Source organism: Rhopalosiphum maidis, chromosome 4, assembly GCF_003676215.2.
Source record: "Rhopalosiphum maidis isolate BTI-1 chromosome 4, ASM367621v3, whole genome shotgun sequence".
Classification (NCBI taxonomy): Eukaryota; Metazoa; Arthropoda; class Insecta; order Hemiptera; family Aphididae; genus Rhopalosiphum; species Rhopalosiphum maidis.
The window spans coordinates 46,839,659-46,865,225 of NC_040880.1; the positions used below are offsets into that span (position 1 = coordinate 46,839,659).

General features: G+C 25.7%; 2 protein-coding genes across 3 annotated transcripts; both read left to right on the forward strand.

Annotated features, from left to right (window-relative positions):
• On the forward strand, nucleotides 1–13,568 carry LOC113557533. 2 transcript variants are annotated; one of them, XM_026963107.1, is made up of 17 exons: nucleotides 1–456; nucleotides 1,915–2,003; nucleotides 2,069–2,209; nucleotides 2,274–2,419; nucleotides 2,475–2,662; nucleotides 2,745–2,878; nucleotides 2,947–3,102; nucleotides 3,180–3,255; nucleotides 3,319–3,534; nucleotides 3,970–4,323; nucleotides 5,076–5,262; nucleotides 7,009–7,223; nucleotides 7,286–7,721; nucleotides 8,849–9,372; nucleotides 9,477–9,612; nucleotides 10,285–10,428; nucleotides 12,958–13,568. In XM_026963107.1, the coding sequence occupies exons 1-17, from the start codon at nucleotides 247–249 to the stop codon at nucleotides 13,158–13,160; spliced, it is 3,555 nt and encodes a 1,184-aa protein (XP_026818908.1). In that variant the 5' UTR covers nucleotides 1–246; the 3' UTR covers nucleotides 13,161–13,568. The 2 variants fall into 2 exon arrangements, with proteins under 2 accessions (XP_026818908.1, XP_026818907.1); XM_026963106.1 differs by having other exon boundaries at nucleotides 247–456; nucleotides 10,285–10,677; nucleotides 12,958–13,567.
• Nucleotides 13,569–17,060: 3,492 nt separating this feature from the next.
• On the forward strand, nucleotides 17,061–25,081 carry LOC113556482 (chromosome-associated kinesin KIF4). Its single transcript, XM_026961447.1, has 21 exons — nucleotides 17,061–17,429; nucleotides 18,029–18,261; nucleotides 18,323–18,513; nucleotides 19,232–19,375; nucleotides 19,452–19,552; nucleotides 19,608–19,810; nucleotides 19,882–20,057; nucleotides 20,118–20,297; nucleotides 20,359–20,484; nucleotides 20,548–20,897; nucleotides 20,968–21,112; nucleotides 21,188–21,409; nucleotides 21,477–21,665; nucleotides 21,736–21,874; nucleotides 22,253–22,389; nucleotides 22,514–22,627; nucleotides 22,691–22,936; nucleotides 22,995–23,078; nucleotides 23,141–23,329; nucleotides 24,300–24,373; nucleotides 24,918–25,081. The coding sequence occupies exons 2-21, from the start codon at nucleotides 18,039–18,041 to the stop codon at nucleotides 24,976–24,978; spliced, it is 3,294 nt and encodes a 1,097-aa protein (XP_026817248.1). The 5' UTR covers nucleotides 17,061–17,429; nucleotides 18,029–18,038; the 3' UTR covers nucleotides 24,979–25,081.
• Nucleotides 25,082–25,567: the final 486 nt, after the last annotated feature.

Genomic DNA, 25,567 nt, shown 5'->3' on the forward strand with positions numbered 1-25,567 from the left:
CATCCGCTCGCTATATCTCCGTCTCTGTTATCAGGCGTGCGACGCGTTGTTGTTGTGCGTGCGTGACCGATCGCGTCCATTTACCCCGTGTGTCCCCGAGACGCGATATCATCATCATATTATACATATCCACCGACCACCACACATTTACGCTCACTCTCGCACACATACGCGCGCGCGCATACGAGAATCCTTTTTTTCGTTACAAGAGATACAGTTTTTTTCCCTTAAAATTAAGCGAAAACCATGAGCATTACCGTTGCGGTGAACGCGACCGACGGTGCGAACGGCCCGCAAGCGGCCGTCTGTCAATCGGCGGCGCAGCACAACAATTGTGGCGACTACAACGGTGGCGGCGACGGCGGCGGCATCAGCATCGACGGCGGCGGAATCGGCAGCGTCAACGAAGACACGGCCGTTTTCAACCACGAAAACAAGGATCAGCGACACGAACAGGTACGACGCGTTCGCGCAGTGATGTGGTTTGTCGTTTCACAGGACGAGAGTTATCTGTTGAGCTGCGACCGCTCTTGTCTGGCTCTCGACAACGTTTGTTGACGAGTTGTCCATGTGTCGCGTGCCGGCGTCGGGTGCGATGATTAATTCTTTGAACGGCGACTGTTCAAGTTTTACTTATTGTACAATCGTTCGTTTTTGTTATGGGTACTGTTTGGCATAAGGTGGTCGGGCCTGGTGACGATAAGTACTATTGTTGACGTTACCATCGGTTTTGCACCGTACTTGTGATTTATAAAAGTTTAACATAATCTATTTTTTACAAAAATCAATCCTATGTTTATTAATTATTGCAGGATTACATTTTTGTCCAAAACATTACACACATATATATATACGTGTATTTTTTAAATTATTTGAATGTGTTATGAAGATGATCTGTTCAAGCGTTATGTTTCTATTATTGTTTTAAATTTAAATTCCCAGAGTTAATGAATGAATCGTAATAGTATATAGGCTTATATTGTATTTGTAGCTCATTGGTTCCTATACATTTTGTATAATAAATGTACATAAATAGTTATTTAAATATTTAAACCTGTTAAGTTTTTTAATCCTGTGATTGTTTCATCTTATTAGTTTGGTTCATAATAGCTTTTAACATTTCTATATTTCATAAAATATATATTTAATATATTTATATATATTCGAAGGATACAAATTAATGTTGAGCTATTACATATTCACAAATTTCTGACATTTTTCTTCTTGCACTTATGTAAACTGTAACATGTTTTTACAACAGCATGCAAGCAACTAATACTCACATAACTATTAGATGTTTTTCATGCTAAAATTTAAACATATTGCTATTATTTTATTTAAAGACATATATTTTAGAAATTTAGTTTTTTGTATATCATTAAAACTATTTTCAAAAATTTGTTTTTAAATAAAGCCATAAATTAATACTGATAAAATTGTACACTTCCAAATCCAAGTATAATAACTTACATTTAAAATATTTTGAAAGCATTAAAACTAAAATAGGTTTTTACTCATTTGTCAAATTAAGATTAAGTGGCAATATATGATATTATAATACATAAAGTGATTACTCAAAATATGAATAATTTTATTCATTTAATTGTATTTAATGAGAAATGATAATTATTAATTTTTACATAGGTATTTTTCCAATATACCAGTTTCAAAATATTAAAGATTAAATATGTTTGAATATTTTAATAACTTTTATTGCTTGTTAATAAAAATACATCAGTCAATACAGGTACTATGATAGTATGATGAATTATGGTATTTTTATGGTTATTATTTATTATTCAATACTAATTAGGTACTTTTTAATTTATTTTAAATTTTGTATTTATAAATTTATAAATTATTTTAATTACCTATATTTTAATAACATAACTAATTTATGTATTTGGGTTTCAGCTTGAAAAAGATTGTAGAAACCTTTTAAATCAAAAAGACAAGGCTTGTTGCTATAACTTTCGTGATTTTATTAGAAACAAAGAATCAAAGTAATAAGATAAATTTATTTTCCAATATGTTATATGTTACTTATATAATTGTTTTTCACCACTAGTGAAGAAAATGAAGTGCAAAAATGGGAAACAAAATGGAATTCTCTTATGTCTTACATTCGTACAGTATATCGAATGGCTATGGATGGTGTTGAGGTTGAACGCTATCCCCCCCATAATATATTTAAAGAAGCGGCTTATGAGTAAATTTATTTATTTTTAAAAATATAATGTAGAAATAATGAATTATCATTTAAAATTTTCTAGATCTAAAAGTTGTGATTCTTATCATGTATTTCAAAATGTCGAAAACCTTGTTATGGAATTTGTATTAGAAGCAAGGTCTAGGCAAGTGCAAATACTAGAAAAAAAGAATAAAGAAACGCCAGAAATGCCTCAAGTCTTTGTATTTTGTAAGTTATTTTAATTATTTTATTAATTTCTATTAATACTTTATTTTGTCATTAGGTTTATTAGACAGTTATCGAAGATTAATGGCTGCTACTGATCACTTAAAAGATGTTATTAAACCTATTGAAGAATATCATTTATCAAAATTTAATTTATCGTGGCGAATGATGAATCAATATTTGTATCATAGTAGACTTTATGCTGATAGAACGATATATCATCTTGTTACTACGTTTATAGAACAAGTATGTTCTAAAATCTAAGATAAATTTTATTTTATTTATTTATTTATTTTATAAAATGGTATTCCTTTTTTTTTCTTTATAGATCTTATCAATACCGATTTTGTCAAAGTCTTTATTGAGTGCTAGTTTAATCCATGATTATACAAAATTTGTAAAGGAGGTAAAACTTAATATATCAGAATGGGCAGAAGCAAGGACTTGTATTCATAATATCAAGTAATAATTTTTTAAAACAATAAATGAAATTTAAACAAATACTATTTAATATTTTTCTATATAAATAGATGTAATGAAGTTTGGGCTATGGGTGCAAAAAAATATAAAGAAACTATGTTAAAAGAAGAAAATGGCTTGTTTTCTTCATCACTGCCACCAAATGATGATTTTGTAATAGATCTTACCATCCCAACTCCACCTCAATCTCCAGCTCCCGAGTATCAGTTAGTTTTAATTTAGTTAAACTAAATTGTATTTTTGTACAATTTAAAATAATTTATAATTATTTTTTTTTTTTTAGGGAAAGAGTAGATAATGATAATTGTGAAGATATTGATGATGACGGGGTTTCTAATTTTTGTGATTGCATACATACTGTAATGAATCAATTAATACATTTAATTTGTACAAAATAAAAATAACCAATTTGTTATATATAGGTGGAAACTCGGAAAAATTCTTCTGTTGATTTTGATCAGTATGTACAGAATGGAAAATGTACTAATTTACAAGAAACCGAAGAAATCAATTCAATTACTTTTTCATACTCTAATATGAAAGAAAAAATGTTATGTTTTTATAGTGGTGAAACATTTACTGATGAAGATGAAAAACCTGTATTAACAGGAAACATAACTAAAAATCTTGGGAAAAAGGTAAAAATATTTTTTTTTATTTTCAATTGTACATACATTTTTTGATGAAGTCAAACCTATTTATCTAAATAATATTATATTTACGTTGAAAATGGTTTTAGTACCTATTACTAGTATTACTACTTATTATTTGAATATATGTTACAATTTATTTTGTTAAAATTATAAATGTAAATTTTTTTTAACTATACATATTTGAATAGATAAAGAATTGTTGTAAATATTATTGCAACACAAGGTGGAAGCTATTGTGTTTTTTTCATTTTCATGTGTCGAGCTTATAAAAAAACACAGTGTTTCACTGTATAAAATGTTAAACTAATATTTACATTTTAAACAGAAATTTGTAATGTTAATTTAATTATGATTTTAAAATGTTTTAAATTTTGTTCGATTCTATTAAATTAATGTAAAAACATTGATATTTTTTTCAAGGTACTTAATTCAGATGCTCAAATCAAGTCAAAACCCGTAGTTAATGTAAAATGTCCTTCAACCATAGACAGAAATGTAACATGTAAAGTAGAAATAGAACAGTTACCTAAAAGACGATACCCATATCCACAAGTAAATAAACCTACAGAGCCAACAGTTAAATCAAACAATCGTCCAGTACATGGTCATTCATGTCATAAACATAATGAACATGTAAAACGTATGCATCACCATGATGAAGCATCAGAATGTAGTTCAGGCCGATCAAGTCAGGATGATAGCTGCTCAGAACGTTCTTCTTCAAGTCCAAGGCAATGTGATTGTTGTTATTGTGAAGTTTTTGGTCATGGAGTTGTAAGTATTTAAATGATAATAATGGTGTATATTATATCTAAAATCTATTAACATTTTTCAAAATATTTTTTTTTATTAATTAAAAATTTGTTACTAACAGTTTTTATTATTATTATTATTATTATTTTTTTGAATGACTACATTCAGAGCCGTACCATTAAGATTTGGCTTCCAGGGCAAAATTAAAAATATTCGCCCTTTATTTTATTTATCATTATGCATTTAAATTTTTTTGGCGCCCCCCTTTAAACCATGTGTCTGCCCCTTAGCCCCCCCCCCATGGCACGGCTCTGACTACATTATTAATTTACTAATTTTATATTATTCTTCTAATTCAAAATATATGGAGTATTTAAATTTATATAAATCAAACTTAGGATTTATTTATTAAGAATATAACTTTTAATTGGTAGAACAATTGACCAATATTTGTTGGAGTACCTTGTTACTACCTTACCTTATTGAACTTAAAATAATTATTAAAACTCTTAAAATACTTTCCAAAAAATATTCTGATTTGGTATAAGGAACTAATAATATATTTACCATTGATAAAATGTAAAAATGTTATGAATTAAAAATAATTTTGAATAATATCGTATTTGTTAAAACTTAAAATTAAGTGAAAAAATTATATTTCTAAAACATTTATATTTTGAAACAATAAGTGTTTTTAATAAAATAATTAAAATATCCTGATATTTTTTACCTACATATCTAATCAACAATTAAATATTTTAAAACAATTTCAGCCTTCTGTTGCACCAGTTAGTCGTAATTACCAAGAAATGAGAGATCGATTGAGAAACCTTTATTTGTTAAAAAAAGCCAAACAAACTAATGAAACAATTAAACAAAAACAAAAAGAACCTAATGTGCATAGACCACTTCCTGTTCATCCTCCTAAAAATATTCCTCAATCAGTTGCTGATAAATCTGGTAAGTAGAAATATGTTATTAGTGTTACTTTTATAAACATTTTAAGCATATATTATTTATATTTATAATTTTATTACTTTATTGTTTTTATATTTTAAATAAAAATCTAATATATGCGGTCTATTTGGGTATATATATATTATTATCATTAATATTTATTGTGTACTGTTGTATAAAAACGATTAAAAAATAATGTACTATCTTATCTAAATCACTAATCTTGAAAATAGTTCCTAAAAAAATTGTTATAAATACCTGAAATTCAAGTCTATATACATTATAACCATGTTAAAACAATTAAACAGGTTATTTGTTAGCATAGATAGGTTTAATTTGTTTGTTTGAAATACGATAGAATTTGATAGGATAGTACATAAATAGCAGACTGGGTGGTACATATGTATTGGTAGATTAAAAGAAACATATCCATGTATACTTAGTATAAAAATACCAGGTCTTTGATCACAATTAATTGAATCCAGAGTTTTTGGTTTACAATTCTTTTAATACATTAGTGTATTAATACCCTATTAGATATATCTGGTGTTGAATACAAAAATTAAGGTTTAGTCAGTGTTAGAAACATTCACTAAAAAATGAATTTGTTCACGTTTAGAACAAACGTGTTCACATTCACATTCTATGAAAAATGAATACATTCATTTCATTTTTTTAAATATTTTTTTTTTACAAATCGTTTACTTGCAATGAACATAAAAATCCATTAACATTTACGACTTGTCCCAAAAATAAAAAAACAACTTAGATTTAGACTTTAGAGCATAAACATATTATTAAGTATCTTAATTATATTTTTAATAATTATCTGATATATTTTAAAATTTAACAAATACTAGGGCACTAAGTTTACAGTCATGAGATAGGACTGGGTCAAATAAAATCTATAATATATATATTAATTAAATGGTAAATAAATTGAGAATCTTAAAAATCATTCAAATTCATTAAAAATATTAACATAGTTCACATTCACATTCTATTTGAAAGAAAAGAGTGACATTTTGCGTATTGTGCACTAGTGCATGAATATGTGTTCATAAACGTTCTTTTCAAACATTGAGTTTACTTATTAGGTGTATATCATGCATACAATTTTAAATTATAGTTTCTATATTAAAATATTGATGAAATAATAATTATAATAGTTAATTTAGTATAAAAATAATAGACTACTTTTTTTTGTGTTCTCTGATAATCAAAATATTTCCAAGATTTCTGGTATAAATAAACTATAGGATTAAACAAATATATTAATTGCTTAATTGCTACCAACTCTTATTTTTTGTTTCAAATATTATTGAATATTTTTGGTAATTAAATAATTTTTTTTTTCAAATACAAATAACATTTTATTTAACAATAATTTTATATCTGATTAATTCAAGTTTTGTTACTATTTTTTTTGGGAGTTTTTTGGGTATCTAGTTGATGCAGATCAAAGCCTACATAAAAATTAATTATTTTGTACATATCTAGATTAAATAAATTATTAAAAACAAGGGGGTTAGCCCTTATTAAAATTTTTTTAAATATTAAAGAAAAAAAAAACAAATTATAACTAAACACTTGTTTGGGTTTTGCTATTAAGTATTAATATATAATTTAAATCTAACATTTGATGTATTGTATAACATTTTTCTTTTTTTGAAGATCATTAAATGTAACCAATATTTAAAATTTAAAGTTATTATTACTAATTATACATTTAATTTAATTTATTTTTAGGTGCTGTAACCGGAGTTCAACAACAAAAAGTAGAGCCATTAATTGTAACCAAAGTCATTAATGAAAAAATGAAATATAGTAGTGAAAATGTACCCGAAAACTTTCTAAAAGAATTATCTGAAAAGCCTATCGATGAAATAGTCAATTTTATTGAAGGCAATAAAGCAATTAATGAAAAAAGAGCTGCAAAAAAAGCTAGACGTAGAGAGAAAAAAGTATAATTTTAAAATATCTTAAATTAATGAAAGCTGTATTTAATTTTATTTATTTTAACTAGGAGGAAATGGAGAGAATAAAAAAAGAAGAAGAAGAGGCTGAGCGTAAAAGAATTGAAGAAGAACATAAAAAACAAGAAATAGAAAGACTGAAGCGTGAGGAAGCATTAAAAAAAGAAAAGAAAAAAGGAAAAAATCAAAACAAACAGCAAAAACAGAGTCAGCAACAAAAGCAAGTTACTAATCCTAAGACTCAGCAAATAACTAAGCAACAAGTACAGCAAAATACTCAATCTTCTAAAAAGAAAAACAAGCAATCTCAGGGAAATGGTAATAAAGAAAATATATCAACTAAAAAAGATGAAAAATGTAAAAAAGATGATGTGGAGAGTGCTAAAATGGTAACAATAAAGAGGGATTCAGATAGTTCTAAAGTAACCATTACTTTTAGAGGAGCAGTTGAAGATGATGTTTTATGTACTTTATATGACAATGAAGGTGAGAACATTTTTAATAACTTCTTTTATACATTTTATTTATTTTGTACAACTGAAATATCAGTTATTGTTTATTTTGACCATACAATATTATATATATATAACAAAAAAAACAATCCCAGATTCTGATCAGGAGATTTTACAATGATATGTGTTTTTGGCGGTAATCAAATAAAAAGTCCAGGTCGGTTTTTATAGTCAAACAAAAAGTCCGAGCACATTTTTAGTATCAGACAAAAAGTCCAAAAATACAAAATATTTTATATGATTTATATTTATTTTAAAAATTTAAAAATGTTTGTAGACATTATATATTATTATACACATTATATTTTTTTCTATTTTCTTATTTTCATTTATAATCATATAATTTACTACAACATGTTAGAACAACAATAATCAAAATTTATTTGTAACTAAATATATTTTAACAAACAATAAATTTTATTTTAATTATAAATGCGTCAATCTAAACTAAAACTAAAAATAAAATTAGTATGTCATAATGATATAAAAAAATATAAATTTGCCATTATTATAGGTACCTAACTATACTACTATAGTGGATTTCCATTATATTTTTTTCGTACGCGATTTATTTTTGGTATATATGTTTCAAATTAATTAAATTGAAATAATATTTAGTACTAAGCCACTAATGGGGTAATAGTCTTATGCTGTTCCCTAGTATTTTTTCTATTATTGAAAAAACCATCAAAGAACTGCAGCAAGAAATATTTGTTCAATATTAGTTCCCAATTAAATTTTTTTTATTGTTTGTTGTCATTCTAAAAAAACTTAAAATAAAGACTGATAAGAGGCTAAAACCTTATTCTCAAAATTGTTTTTTATTTAATATTATATTTAAATTCAACACATCTTTTACCTATTTAATGAAAAGTATACTTAAAACTACTATACAGGTGGAGCAAGATTCCCTGTTTTATTTTTCTTTGATTGTATTGTCTAACAATTATTTCTTGAAATTATAATATTCTTCTTTCACAATACCATAATAAATATTGTATTTGTATTGTGTATGTCCTTAATTAACTTTTCATTTTTGCTTAAGGTGTACTATTTATTACTTATAAATTAAACTTATATGTTGTATCTTTTTATTTTTAGCTATTAAAGCAATCCAAAGATTGTGTGATAAAAATAAACAGCCTCAAAATAAAATAGAAGAAAAACCCATTAAAAAGAGAAGTAGAAATCGTAAAAAGAAACAAACTGAACCTGAACCTGATCAACCTGAAACTCAACTTAATTCAAAACCAGTAGAAAGCGTTTTAATCACTAATAAAAATGCACCAAAGTTACCAACAAATATGAAATGGTATTGTTCGCCAGATGTTAACATTACACCAGTGCCAAATACTTCAAATTCTGTTCAGCAAAAACCTAACACAGTGTTAATTAAACGAAGTAATAATAATCAAGTATTTACTCGCCCTCTACCACCACCATCTCAACCAATGCCACTTACAAGTCCAACTGCTATACAAATAAATGAAGCTGTTAATAAAATATCTTCATCATCAGCTCCTATTGATATTGATAAATTACAGTTACCACCTGGTATTACTATTACTAAACTTGATCCTTGTGATTATAAACCACCAAGAGATATACAACAGTCTACTGAAAAGGTTAGTTTTATAGTTAAACTTGATTTATACGATTATACATCTAATACATGTATTATATTTTATTAGCATTATATATGTATTTTACTTTTTTTTTTATGTTTTAGTCTAAACCTGCATCAACATCACAACAATTTCCATTTGCCTCGCCTGCTGCAATGACACCTTTTACTATGCAGCAAAATGCTCAAAATAATGTTGTTGTTGTTAAGACTGATGGTTATGATTATGAAGGATCAACTGGTAATTTTTTTTTTAAAAAATCTATTATTTAACTTTTAAGTCATATAGTAATTTGAATTCCAATAACATTATGTGTTTTACATACAGTAGTAGTGTTAAAAATTATGTCTCTTTTAGAGAACGTAATACCCGCATTTGTTGTCTCCGTTGTATGACTTAGCTGATTTTCGTTCACTAATTTCAATAGTGTGCTGTTAGTTTTGATATTAGAATAAATTGACTTGTTATAAAATTTAAAAGTAAGATTATTATCTGTGACCCCATATATCCTTTTATTGATATTATTATTTTTAAAAGTTATGATATTTTTGAAACTGTTTATTTTTTTAAAATTATCATAGTTTACTTTAAAATAATAATATAAATAAAAGGCTATGTGGGGCCCTAAATAATAATCTTACTTTTAAATTTTATAATAAGCCAATTCATTTTAATATCAAAAATAACAGCACACTATTGAAACTGGTTCATTTTAAAATTATTGATAGATAGTAATCAATGATGTATTTTTTAGCTTCTTATGAACAATAATCATATTATTTGGATAGAATTCAAAATTAACTATTTTCATAATTTTTATTGTTATTATTACCGTTTTTAATGTAAAAATTAAATATATTTTAACTTCTAACTTATTATTTTTTTTTTTTATAAAATATTAATTTTTTATAGAATGGAGTGGTGCAGCAAGTAAACGTCATAGACGCCGTAAAAAAATCAATGGAGGTACCTTAGATGACACAAATTCAGAAAATATTCAACCAGGTTTTACAATAACTCACAAATCATCAACAAGAGATCCGTGTAGTGAAGAAGGTAAGACCATCGCTGGACAAATACCAACTAACACACCACGAACTATGCCGTTGCCAGTGATTATTCAAAGGCATGGTGGTATGGTTACTATAAGAAATCCACTGTACCAGCGCAATGATGATGCCATTCTGACAGAAAATAAAGACTTACAAGTTAACGGTGGCGACGACGACAACGCTAATCCGACTGGTAAGCGAAGACGTCGTCGCCGTCGGGTTAAGGGCGGCTCCAAACAGACGGATGTTGAGGGTGAGCTTTGCTGATGTCTTCCCTAATTTCCTGTAAATGAAAAATCCTTTAATCATATTTTTTTCCTATGTAATATATAGCAACTAGCTTTTTTTAATTTTTAATTAATATGAGTATAAAGAAAAATACACTTGTATAAAACAAAATTATCACCCAAAATATTTTTTTAACTTGTTTTGTAAAGAAATTTATTTATGTTATTTCTTAACTTTTAAATTACAACAATTATATAAAATGACAATGACAATTTTAAAGTAATAATTCCTTTGAAATGTTGAGCACTAAAGTACTTATTAAAATACTATTTTTATTGGTTATTTAAATTTTTATTAAAAATTAAAAATTCATTAAAAATTTGAATAAAATTGAAATGCACATGTTATTAAAAATATTAACAAAACTTACAATTATCCATAGCCTAACATTATTTCAATAGATCTGACAATATATTTTATACATTTTTTTAAATTTTCTATTCATTTTTGAATTATTATTTTGTTTTATTAACTTATAGGTAGTTTAAATCATATAAAACATTAATATTGGGATTAACCTAGTGTCTTATATAATGTATAGAAGTAAATTTTCATGTCCTCGTTAACTTTTCTCATAAAAATTTACAAACAATACTTTTGAATGTTAAAAATTATTTTTATTACATAATTTTTTTACTACCCATTTGAATTATTTTATATAGACAGTTCGGTTATAAAATAAATAAATGTTATTTTAAACACTAAACAGTAATCATGAAACTGATACCATTATAATAAAATGTGGCATTAACTTTTTAAATTCCCATCTATGAGATGAATGTATAATAATTTATAATTTGTCAAATCTTGTGTTTACAATGTTTAAACATACAAAATAGATTTAGTATCTATCATTGCTGCAATTAACTAAAAAAATGATAAGCATTAAAGTTAAATTAATATATAACTGTTACAATTGATAAAATAGAATGTCCACTTACAACTAAATTATTTAATACTGAAAATAAATGCCTACTATAAACTTGTATAATAGCTACCTCATTTATGTGATAAATATCTATATAATTTTAAGTTTTTAACAAATAGTACAAATTATACGTCCAATGAAATGTAAATACTTTTTATTTGAAATAGGCTGCTTTCTCATGGTGATGGCAATTTTAGCCTCAATAATTAAGATTCAAACTTGTTGCATGCTTGTTTTTGCAGCTTTATTATTATTATTATTTTTTAAATTAATATTTCTTTTGCTTTTACTCGTGTTTTGATTTGCTTAAACAATTAAATAATTTTTTTATACAACGTTGTATTTAGATGATTTGTGTAATTTTTCTATCAGTTATGACAATTTATACTATTTTTATTTCACAGTGTTTGAAGTTTGAACATTGGACAGAAAAATAATTATTAAATTATATTTTTGTTGTACTTAAATAAACACAAATAATAGTATTTTTAAAAAAGTCCAATTTTCAAAATATAATTTTATTTTGTTTTTTTATTTTATACATTTTTGTTTATTTTTTTTTTATGTTTAGTAATTGTTACATAAACAAACAAAAATCATTATTCTTTAGGTAGCTCTAGAGGTCTGCTTTTATTTTGTTTGTATCAAAGATACGAGTTGAGTTTTTCTTTTGTTTTTTTTATCCATTTTGTGAAAATAATTGTTGACAATTATATATATTTATTTAAAGTATTCTTACTATTTATTTCTTAATAGGCTTTTTTTTTTTTACTCACAAGCATTTTCCTATTAAATAATTAACAGCTATTAAAAAAAAAAAATATATATATAAATATGAATAAATAAAAAAAGAACAATCCTTTTATACAATATAATTTGCTTGATGGTTTTGGATTTCACACTCGCACGTGTTGATATTTATATATTATTATAAATATATTATTTTTGTATAATTTCATAAAGCACATTGCTTGTGTGGGGTCTATTAAGTTAATTCCAAATTAATTTGGACCGTGCTTTCTCGATCGTTAGCTTGTACAAACCAAAGAATGTAACATTTTCTATCAGTTCCTGCCAATGGTATTATCCTTTTTGCAAAATTTGTAACAAATATACTAAAATGGTAGGTTTCATATCATGATTGTATGATACAAGCACAACTACAACTTCCTTAGAATTTAAATCTAACTTTTAAAAACAGCAAGACTCATTAAATATAACAAATTATTAGGTTTCTTATATAATATATATATATATATACAATTAAGATCGAGAAAGTAAATCTCCAAAAATGAGTGTGTTTGTGGCCGTTTGCAGAAAGCGTGTTCGAGCCAAAAGACATAGACCTGGAGGATGGAGAGATGGATGATGATGAACGAGAATTAGAAGCATTTAAGCGGTTTTGCTTGCAGTCAGTGCCGCCACAGCGCAAAGAAAAGGTACACCTGAACATCAAGGACATAGTTTTGAAGAAAAAGAGTACCGCCTCGGCAGCAGCTGCTGCAGTTGGGTGTGTGTAACATTACATTTTATCACTCCTTTCAAATACGTTGTGTTCTTTAGATCCCTCATTATTTTTCATATTCAGCTGTAAGTCTTGCAGTGTTTCATTGTCTCTCTTTTGAAAAACCTATTTTCCTTTTTTTTATATGTCTGACGTGATTCGTATTTTAAGTTAAACTTACAATTTAAGTAATTTTTAGACCCAGACTTAACTTATAAGTATTTTTTTTTTTTTTTAATGTTACTATGCATGATATAATTTGTGCTGTATCAGTGAATGTTTCAAACAATTGATGTAGAACCAAAACCATTGAGCACATTTAAAATGATTGTATAATATTTATAATAAATGGTATTTGAATATTTATGTATATATATATTATATATACATAATATTACATACATCAGCGCCTGTTATTAGTATTATGTTAAAAGTCAACAAATAAGAAAATAAATTTGGTGTACATATATTTAAAATACACTGTGTATATTTACATGTTTAAACACAATGATTTAATTCATTAGCAATAATGAATTCTCCTTTATATTTAATTTACTCAAGAGTTATTGTAGATGGTTAATAATATTTTTTAATTATTGTTTAAAATTAACTAGGTATTCAGTACAAAAATAATTACCAATCATTGCATCGGAACTTTTGGAACTGAAAAAATTATTGGATTTAGTACTTAATATGAAGTTCATCACAATAATTGTGTATAATTTATTAATTTAACATCTGGCTAATCAAACTATTTGGATCTATTGACAAAAATTATGAAAGTTTTTAAAGGATATACAAATGACTGATAATGCTCATCTTTTAAAAATTTAGCAGAGCTAGAAGTATGTTACTTTTTTTAAATTGAGCTGCTTTTATCAATTATTTTAAAAATAATATCCTTAATTAACGAAATTTAAATTATATTTTTTGTTGTTTGTTTTTACATTTTCATAAGTGTGTTTTTATTGTTGTTCTGTTAAAAAAAAAAAATATTTCTATGGACTGTGGAAATATTTCAACAAATATTTTGTGTAACAATAATTTTTACAAAAATATGTAAGTAAAAATCAACTATATTTTAATAAGCGTCAATGAAATATATGAATAATAAGAATTTTGTGAAAAGTTTTGAAAAAACTACATAAAAAGTGAAGTATCATAAACGAAAAATAATACTATTATCAAAAGGTTTTATCTGAGACACATTTTATACTTACAGCACTTAGTACTAACGCTTTAAAATACCAGAAGAAAAATGAGATTGCATCAAATTTCCAGCTCTAGTTATAACTACTCTTTAGTTAAAATTTAGTAAAAATACTCGGTCACAATTATGGTAAGTACATTTACACTTGCGAATAATATTAAGTGTAAACACTAAACATTATTATTTCAATTGAAAATAAAAATTTATTGTAAGTTCGTTAGTAGAATCTAAACCTATATAGGTTGTAATTAAAATAATCCACGATATGCTGTAGGTATTTCATAATTTTACCATCTGTGAACTGATGCTATCTACTAGTGTCTATAACAAATGAAATCCAAAGATCTGCTCGCTAACACTAGGTGAGACTAGAAAATCATCATAGGCGTGCACAGGGGATATGTGGATATGCATACCATGAAGCCCCGTAAGAGGCAAAAATTGACTGGGATAAAAAAACCTTTTTTGCGTAAGAAAAATAATTATAGTGGCACCAGTGGCCTGCATACCTTGAAATATAGGCCTGCGCCGCCTATAATCACCATGTTGGAATGTCAATCCTAATGGCTATCTAATCAGTAATCACTAGACGTCTAGTCGTATAGATATTTTATTCTATATAGATAGGTAGAAATAGGACATTAGAAGTCGGTATTAAGCGTCTGAAACCATACGAGATACGACTTAATATAAGTGGAAAATCAGTAACTACTTCATCAAGATATAATGTACCTATTACCTAAATATTTTATACAATGTCCCGTGAGGATTTACATTTACCTACCCATTGAAATATTTCCTGAAATAATAATGAGACATCATAATTAATTATGTTATTTTAACAGACTCACGGGGACAAGGACTTACAAGTATTTCATATTTTAATTTAATTTAATGTTTTGGTAAAAAGTTAAAAAAAAAACAATCGAAGATAGGCAGATAGCTGTTTTGTACCTAGTTAATTTTTCTGAAAATTTTGACGGTTCAACATTTTATTTTTATTAGCATTGGTGTTTTTAATATTTTTGTATTATATAGGCAAGAGCCCGGGGAGCCACATATTTGATAACACTGGAGCTTGTGGCACTTAATGGTATTAAATAATTCACAATTTTTCTCGAATCTAGCAAAAATATTAAAAATCATGAGATTACTGAAAATTAAATGTTTAGATATATAAACTACAAAATGCCTACATTTGATTTATTTAAATTTTTTTACTAAAATATTAAATGTAATTAAAATATGAAAAATTACTTGTAGTCCTTATCTTTGTGAGTCTCGTAAAAATAAAACATTATTATGATGTCTCCATTATTTCAAGAGATATTACAATGGGTAAATCCTCACAAGACACTTTATATTATTTATATCTACTATTTAAAATTAAAATATTTATCATTTTTTAAACATTTTAATTATTAATAATCACATTTGTGTTGTTTAAACATTAACACCTCGGAGCATTTAAAACAAAAACTTTACGCTTAATTTGATTACTAAAAAAATGAATTATTAAATCAACTCTTCTATAGACTATAAGACCATATAGATTGTAGGTACCAGTTAGATCAAGCATGACTTAATAAATAGGTATTAGTGTATTACCTACCAATAATTATAAATACTAATATTTTTTATACATTATAGCTCAGAAATAGTAATATAATATTATACTTCAAACCATAAGTAAAGGTACTAATCGATGAAATGTGGATATGATTGAATTGGAATCTAAAAATATATTTATAAAAAAACATTCAGTATCCCAATACCCCATTCCTTTCTCCAGAAAAACTGACCAAGAACCTTCAATGTATTATTAGATATTTTCCTATAAAATAGTAAATACCTAGGTATTTTAATAACATAATAGATAGGAAAAATTATATATTATGATTATTTTAGCTACCTACCTTTTAGTACTCGATAAATATTGGTATCAAACATAATACAAATAAATAATCATTTTGGTGCAAATTACAAACACTACTTTCGACTAACTGCAGTGGTGCAAATTATATACTTTTAATTTGGTGCAAATAACAAATTCCCAACTACACAACATTACCTATGATGAGTAGATCCGTGACCCGTGTGGTCTTAAAATCTATATTCATGTGCAATAGGTACCTACCTAATCTACCTATTTCAATACAAATAGAGATACATAGTTTTTACATCATACTTCTTATGTAAAATGTAAATAATATTTATTTACAATTTTGGCTTATATATATACTAGCAGTTTGGTACATATTACACGATTGTAGTTAAGCACATTAGTACCACACTACCACAGAATAAATGAAAATGAATTTCATTTATTTTGAGTTAGTACATACTACGACTCTAACTACCGCATGTCCGTATACCTCTAAATTAGTGATTACTAATTATACAATACATATTACATTTACGTTTAGCTTAGTTAGTATTTTTTTTTTTTGTATTCATTACTCTAAGATTTTTAGCCCTAGGTATTATTCCTATTATGGTAAGACCATGGAAAAATGTATTATACCTAATAATAAATAATATAATATTATGGAATAAAGAAAATTATTTAAAATACCATATTTTTTACATCATCACAAAGACCACACTGGAATTTATCTCGTTGTTGGTCACACTGTCGGGATAACTGTCAATTCTTGAATTCGAATGTAAATTTTCAAAATTTTGTAATCGTAAAGACGTAAACGTCGTGAACTCATCGGTTGCTGGAATACTGGTCACTGAACAGTGGATATAGTAGTTATTCTAAAACTTTTTAAAAAATTAATCAATTTCATGTTTCATCATTCTTGAAAAAGTTTAAAATTCAAAATAACGATTTTATTTAATAATGATTATCAGTTAACTTACAAGTTATTAATTACTACTTTAATATATCACTAATATATACTACTCTAATATATCACTGTTTAGTGTACACGGTTTTACTTTTTAGTACTTTTAACTTAAAATACAGTGTATATAGTATATACGATTACATTTTAGTCATTATTTTGTCTGTAGTGTATTAGTGTAAATAATTTATCAGTTTTTGTATTTTTAATAATAATTGAGAATGTAAGTAAATTAATATAATGTATATTTTACAATATAGTTAACATGATGACAGTATTCTATTTAATTTTTCATTAGTCCCCCCATTCAAGGTGTAATGAAGTAAATTTGAGTTAGTTTTATTGTTAGAGTGAAATAACCTATTAAGCATTTAACTATGAATTTTAATATACCCACGTCATCTTCTAGTCTTATAAGTTGATTATAACTAATTCATATTTACATTTATAAAATGTCCATTATATTATTTTAAATTAAAATATTAATAAAAGCCTTTAAGATTCCTCAGATAATACCCTTGCCAGTTGCCTTTAAGATTGATAATATGTCAACTTATTAAAACATTAAAGCAAACATCAAATTGATTTGGCTGAACAAAAATTTGTTATAATTAGGTGGGTTAGGGTGAGTCAACATTTTTATAGGAACCCAAGTATTAATTTTTGAAATTATTGTTTGCAATTAGTTAAATGGTTTAGAATTGATTGGTTATTATGTGCTTTAAGGGTAATTTAATAAAAAAGTGTATTTTGGGAAAATACATTATTATTATGCATAATATTAATTAATAATTTTAATAATATAATTTATTTATTTTTCAGTTTTAACAATATGGATTCTATAAGAGTAGCAATTCGTGTTCGTCCTCTTGTAAAATCTGAATTGGATCGTGGATGTTCAAATTGTGTGTTAGCAGATTCAGTTAACCAGCAGATAATTGTGAATAATAATGCTAACTTAACATTTACATTTAATTATGTATTTAGTCCTGAAAATTCTCAAAACCAAGTTTATCATTCAGCTGTTGAAGATTTAGTTCAAAAATTGTTTAGTGGTATGAAACTAAGAATATAATTTTTTTGTAATGATAAACTGCAATTATGATTTTATTTTAGGATATAATGTTACCATATTAGCATATGGTCAAACTGGTTCAGGTAAAACTCATTCAATGGGCACAAATTTTGTGGACGATGATAATGAAGAAGAAAAAGGTATTATTCCACGAGCTATCCAAAATATATTCAACGAAGTACAAAATAAATCGGAAGAAGCTAAATTTTCAATCAAAGCATCATTTATTGAAGTATTTTATTTTGTTTAAATTTATTTATTTATAAAAATTATATCAATATTTTAATTCTATCAAGTGTGTCATTTGATACTTACTTAAATTCCTGTCAAATGCTTCTGCACTATTTTTATTTATTTTTTCTCTCTGTTTAGAGTTTTTTATAGTTCTATATTTGTCTTTTTATACATAGATTTTGTTCCATTATTGCTCTTATTAGTTTGTTTTGACTTTTTCGACCATACTCCTCTTGTTGTAGTCTTTTAAGAAAGATCTTTTATATTTGTACTCTAGAATAAAATCTTTAACTTTGCATTTTTCATTGTCTATTAGTTTTATTTTTGGCTGACTTGAAGATTTTTCTGTATAATTTTTTCAAATATTAGATAAAATTAGTTAGGTGATAATTTGTACATATTACATTCATTGAGTAATTAGGATTGTGTAAATACTTATCGAGTAACAGAATTCATGTATTCATTACGGAATTAAAAAAAAAAATAAAAAACAATTAAATCCTATATTTTTATAATTCTGTAAAATTTAAGTATATTCTGTAAGTTATATATTAATTGGATGAGTTGATATAAGAAATAAAGAGATATAAAACATAGTCTTGCTCCCTCACTACTTATCTAATTCAAGTTTTGTATGTATTAACTAACAATATTGTGTTTTATATTTAATTATTTATGTATATATGTATATTAAATAATTACAAATTAATTTACAGCTTTATCAAGAACAAGTGTATGATCTCTTATCCCCTAATAGAGCTACTCTTGATATTAGAGAAGATGGCCGCGGAATTTGTATTCCTGGTTTAACTGAAATAGGTGTAACTGATTTTTCTTCAACACTTCAATGTTTAGTACAGGTAATTATTTTTTATGATATGGGTGTTGAAATATTATTTCTAATATCTATTCATTAAATGTCGATACTTGTTTTAGGGTTCCAGTGGTAGAGCAACTGGTGCAACTGCAATGAATGCTCAATCATCTCGTAGTCATTGTATATTTACATTAACTATAAGTCAAATGCAAGAAAATGGGTAAAATATTTTTTTGAATAATCTAATTATTTTTTACTAAAAATTATGTGTTTAGAAACAATACAACTGCCAAATTTCACTTGGTAGATTTAGCTGGATCAGAACGAAGCAAAAAAACTAAAGCTACCGGTGAAAGGTTTAAAGAAGGTGTTAATATTAACAAGGGTTTATTGTCTTTGGGAAACGTTATTACTTCTTTATGTGAGAAATCTGCTCATATTTCTTATAGAGATAGTAAACTTACTCGTTTATTGCAAGGTAAATGTTAATTGAATGAAACCAAAAAGATTTTTATTTTTTCATATAATTTTTTCAACTACTATTTATAGACTCTTTGGGCGGAAATTCTGTGACATTAATGATTGCATGTATTAGTCCTGCTGACTATAATATGGATGAAACTGTTAGTACTTTACGGTACGCTAATAGAGCATTACAAATTAAAAATAAGCCTGTTATAAACCAGGATCCAATTACTGCCCAAATTTCTGCACTTTCTAAAGAGGTATTTAGTTTAAATTTTACTTAAATAATCAGTGTTTCATGTTGCTTTTTTAAAATTTAGAATCATGATTTGAAACTAAAAATAGTTGCAATGGAAACTAATGGTTTTGTCAGTTGTCCACCAGAACATATTACGTTGCAAAAAACTAATAAAGATTTACAAGAAAAGATACGTGCTATGAGTCAAGTATTGAGTGAATACATGACACAAAGTGCATCACTAAACATGAAAGCATTATTAGTAAATATTTAATACTTTTCACATTTGGGATTTTAAATTTTTAATAATTTTTTTGAAATAGGCTGAAACTGGACGTGATACAATGAAAAAAAATCTTGAAGAATTAAAAATAGATTTTGAAAATGCACTGAAGTGCAATGATTTAGAAGAATTTAATAATATAAAACATAAAATTGGCTCAATTATGGTATATTACTTAAATAAAATAGTTGAAATTACTTAAAAATAATTAAATGTCATCTATCTGTAGGATGAGCATAATCGAACCGAAGTAGAAATTAGCGGAGATGATTATGTTACTGCTACTGAAGACATGGATGAAGATGATGTATCTGACCCAGATAATGAAACTGATCAAACTAAAGAGCAAATGGTTATGGAAACAATACAGTTAAATCGTGAACTTAACAAATTGAATAAAGAACTGGCTATGAAGGAGCATTTAGCTGCTAAACTAATTGAATCAGTTTCTCATATTGGTGAATATTGTCCCGAAGAAAGTACAGAAGAATTAAAAAATAAACTTGAACAATTAAAACAAGAACGTGATCAATTAGAAGAAGCTCTTAAAGCTGCTCAAACAAATAATATTAATTCTAAGTATGTTTACATTATAATATTTATGTAATTTATATTATTAAAAAATAATTTTTTTTTTTTTTAATACAAGGTTATCTGAACAAAGACGTAAAAAGTTGCAAGAGCTTGAGCAAAAAATATCAAATCTAACTAAGAAATGTTTAGAGCAAGATCGAATTATTAAAATGAAAGCTAAGAATGATAAAAAAGTAGAAAATTTAAATAATGAAATAAAGGTCAGTTAGATCATTTAAAAAATATTTCCATTATGATTCTTACTTTTAGCTTTAATGATAAGAATTTTTTTTTAGAGCATTAAAGTTATGAAAGTAAAATTAATTCAACAAATGAAAAGCGAAAATGAAAAGTTTAGACAGTTTAAGTTAGAACGTGATCGAGAACTTTGTCGTTTAAAGGAAAATGAACGTAAGCAAAAAAATCAAATGATTCGTATGGAACGATTACATGTTAGACAACAAGCGGCTCTGAAACGTAAATTAGAAGAAGCTGCAAATGTTAATAAAAGACTCAAAGTAATTTCATTGGTTATATATTACAATAAATTATCTCTGTCTATTGATTTCTGTAATTATTATTTAGGATGCTCTTGCAGTCCGCAAAGCTATTGAGGTTAAAAGAGATGAGGCGTTCATGCCAAAAGCTCAGCGTATTCAAAAATGGGTAAATGAAGAGTTGGATGTGCTAATGAGTACAGTTGATGCGGAAAAAACTTTAGAGCAATTGGAAATAGATCGAGAAACTATATATAAAATGATACAGAGATGTGAAGTAAAAAAGATATATAATATTTATGAAATAAAAATGTTTTATTTTATGTAATAATGATTAATTTCCTTAGGAACAACTTGAAACAACAGGACTCACAGATGAATTTAAGTTTGGTTTAAAAATGGATAAAAATGAAATAACTGAAGAATTACAGTTAAGAACTGCACAGATAATGGAACTTAGACAAAAAATATTTGATAGTAATGAAGGTATGCATCATTTAAAAATATTTATTTATATTTTACTTCTATATTAGTTAAATTTTTTTGTAATATTTAAGTTTTGGAATTAACTGTTTTAATTAGCTATATATTTGTAATTATTAAAAATGTATTTTGTGCTTTTTTACTTTTTATATAAAGACTGACTTGTTGGCACTCTTTGTTTTACTTTGGTACAAAATATTAGTATTTTGTGATACTTGAAAGTATAAATGCGTTATTGCCTTAGAAAAAAAATATGTTTAATTTTTGTAATTTTAGCCTTAAATTTTTAATACTTCAAGTAACTAAAGCATGGTACCTTTTAACTTTCAAATAAAATATAGATTTGGTATTATTTTTAAAATAATTAATGTATGTTCACAGAATTAATGAAAAAAAATCGTTTTGATCATTTAACAACAATTGCTGATACCAAAACTGCTTTAAAACATGTATTCCATGTAGCTGCTGATAATAGGAGAGCTATGTTAGAATTACAGAATCAAATTGAGGAACTTAAAGTAAGACAATTGTTAGATATATTATTAATTAACATTAATAATTCTACAATTACTGAAAAAATTAATTATATATAATTTAAAAGTTCTTTACATAAGGTTAATAATTCTGTAAATTTGATTTAAGGCATCTTTACTTGAAAAGAAAGATATTATTAAAAGAGGAGAGAAGAAAGTATTAGACATAATGAATAAACATCAAAAGCAAGTAGAACATCTTCAAAAGGAATATGAAGACAATGTAATACTAATATAAAAGTTATGGTATAAAAAATGATTTACTATATGTATATATTAATTTTAGATTCTAGTTTTATTGAGACAATTGAATGAGAAAGAGAGAGTATCAAATGGAGGTAATGGTGGTGAATTTGCAGAACGATTCAGGATCTATGATGATCAACTTAGTAAATTTGAACAGTTAAGAGAAGAATTAAATCAGAAAGACAAGCTAATATTAGATCTTCAAACAGTTGTAAATAATGGAGTTGGTTCATACCGTTCAAAATCTTCAAAATCTAAAAATATGAATTCTTCCCCTATAACTCCAGTAGGTTAAACTTTGATTATTTTTTGATTTGATTTATAATTAATAATTATTGTTACAGACTAACATTGAGGTTGATGATACCAAAGAGAATTGTGTAGATATTACACCATTACGTCGACGTTTGAACAAGTTAAAACGAGAGGTAATTTAATATAATCTATCCGTTTAAACTAGAATTAATTAAAATGCATTGTAAAACTTTAGAGCAGGATGTTTGAACCTTCCGAAGAACGTGCAAATCGTTTGAATTTAAAGAGGAATGCTGAAGGACAACCTATGTGTTTATGCATCAAAAATTGTTTAAAAAATATTTGTATGTGCCAAAAAAAGAATTTGTCGTGTTCCAAGTATTGTAAATGTTCTGCTGCAGCGTGCACAAATAGACATTCACCTGTAAGTCTTGTAATTTTATTTTGTAAAATATGTTATTGAACGTAAGGATATTAATTGTTATCATCACTTAAATCGGTGTGATCTACCAACCTGTTTTTGGTGAACATGATTTGTGATCCGCTTAGCATTACTCAAAAGACCACGAGGAGGTGGGCTTAAATGTATTTCAAAAATATTTACCCGTATATAGCTAAAAAAAAAGTTCAAATTTAAATCATATCCACATATAAGTTTCGTTTTAGCCAATTTAGTTGTCGTTATTTATGTATGTAGCTCGCATAATTTCTAAAAAAGCAATGAACAAATCTGATTCACTTTTCTGCCACATCTTCCAACAATACTGATATAAATGGGACTGAAGCATATGGATAAGTACGCCTCTCTTTTTCTTTAATATGTGTGCGCACATGTTAGGGGTCAACATAATTTTCTTGATTAACAGTTTTATGAATGAACCCTTCTGCTGTTAAACATTGGTATGAAGGCCACTTTTTTGTGAATGACAGAACCACCTTCAAATAACCAATAAAGAACTGGATAGTAATGGGTAGATCACAGAGCACATGTAAGCGTTAGATCGCACGCTACACTAGCACCCTTAAATCAAATTAATTCTACAATTTTAACAGTTATAATGTAATGCATTTTGTTTTTTTTTATATAATTTCTTATATTGGTATAATAATATTAATTCTCTTACATCCTATGTTAAACTAGTAATCAATGCCATTTGACATTTAAGGAATTTATTAAAAGTGATAGTAATGATTATTATATTTAATTGGCCCTAAATAGTTTTTGCAATGAGTTTAACATGATTTTTAAAGAGTTAAATTAATATAATATATAAATATAACATATTTTTTGGACAAATGCTTTTAGATATTGTTAGTGATATCACTACCTAACCTAAATAAAAACATTAAATTATAATAATAGAAAAAAATAATTACTTAACTTTTTATTTCAGAAACATGAACCTATCCAAGAAGAAGAAGAGGAAGTACTTGAAAATGTTTTGAACCAAACATTTAAAAAACCAAAGTTAGTATGATTATTTTATCCTATTTATAGTATTTTGTAAATTATTATTGTTTTGTAATTTGTTTGTAATTTCCTTTATAAAGAACAATATAAAATGTATTGCCCCACCACTAAATAACTGTACTTTAATATAAATAGTAAACATTTGTAATATTTTAAATTATAACCATGTGGCCATAATGTGTTATTTCAAATGCATACCTATAGTATATTTTCAAATTTTACTAATTTAAATTAAAATAATATTAAAGATTAATTTTAATGAGTCATATATCACAATATTTAATACCGGTTTAAATTTCAGTAACAAAACCATGTCATTTAAACCAATAAAATGTGTATAAATAGACAAGAAATGACAAGTAAAGAATCTTTAGATAATATAGTTAAATGTTCTTGTATTAATTATTTAATATTTTTATTTAAAAGTTTTGTTGTGGTATATAAAAAGGTCTGTGTACACAGTATAATAACAAACATCCAGCAAGTACTATTTATTTAAAAAAAAAATATTTATAACTAATCTTATAATGTTATGTTTTAGAACCGAATTGCCCACAATAGCAGACATAGCAAATGAAACATACGATAAAATTTTAGAATAATGTAAATTGAAAAATTTTAATGTAGGTAAATAGCCTTTTTAATTTATACTCTTCTATCATGTTTTTTACGTTTAATTTTTTGACCAACACTTATTTATTTATTTTATTGGATTCATTTTTCTAAATTTGGGTATTTTGGTATAATATGTATATATGTATATTAATTTTATGTGTTTTTTTTTTAATATAGATTTTACTATCTTTTGTAATTAATAAAATTAAAAAACATATTGTAAAGTTGTAAGTTTTCTTAATAAAAATTACTAAGATATTACCTGAAACATTATTTAACTTTAAAAAATATATCAAGTTTGCAATGAGTTAAAGTTATCATTAATTTTGTTAAATAATTATTATCATGGATAACATATACAATTGTCTTAAAATTTTCCATTTATTTATATTTAACAATATTTAGTTTAAAATTGTATTAATATTAAAAGATAATTTTTTGAATGTATTTCAAATATGTGTTTTTTTTTTTTATTTAAGCATACAGTGCTTAAATACTAACTAATTAACTAAGCAGCACAGCCGGAAATCTCCCAAGGGAGCAAACCACTAGATATAACACCAAAATTATACGTTT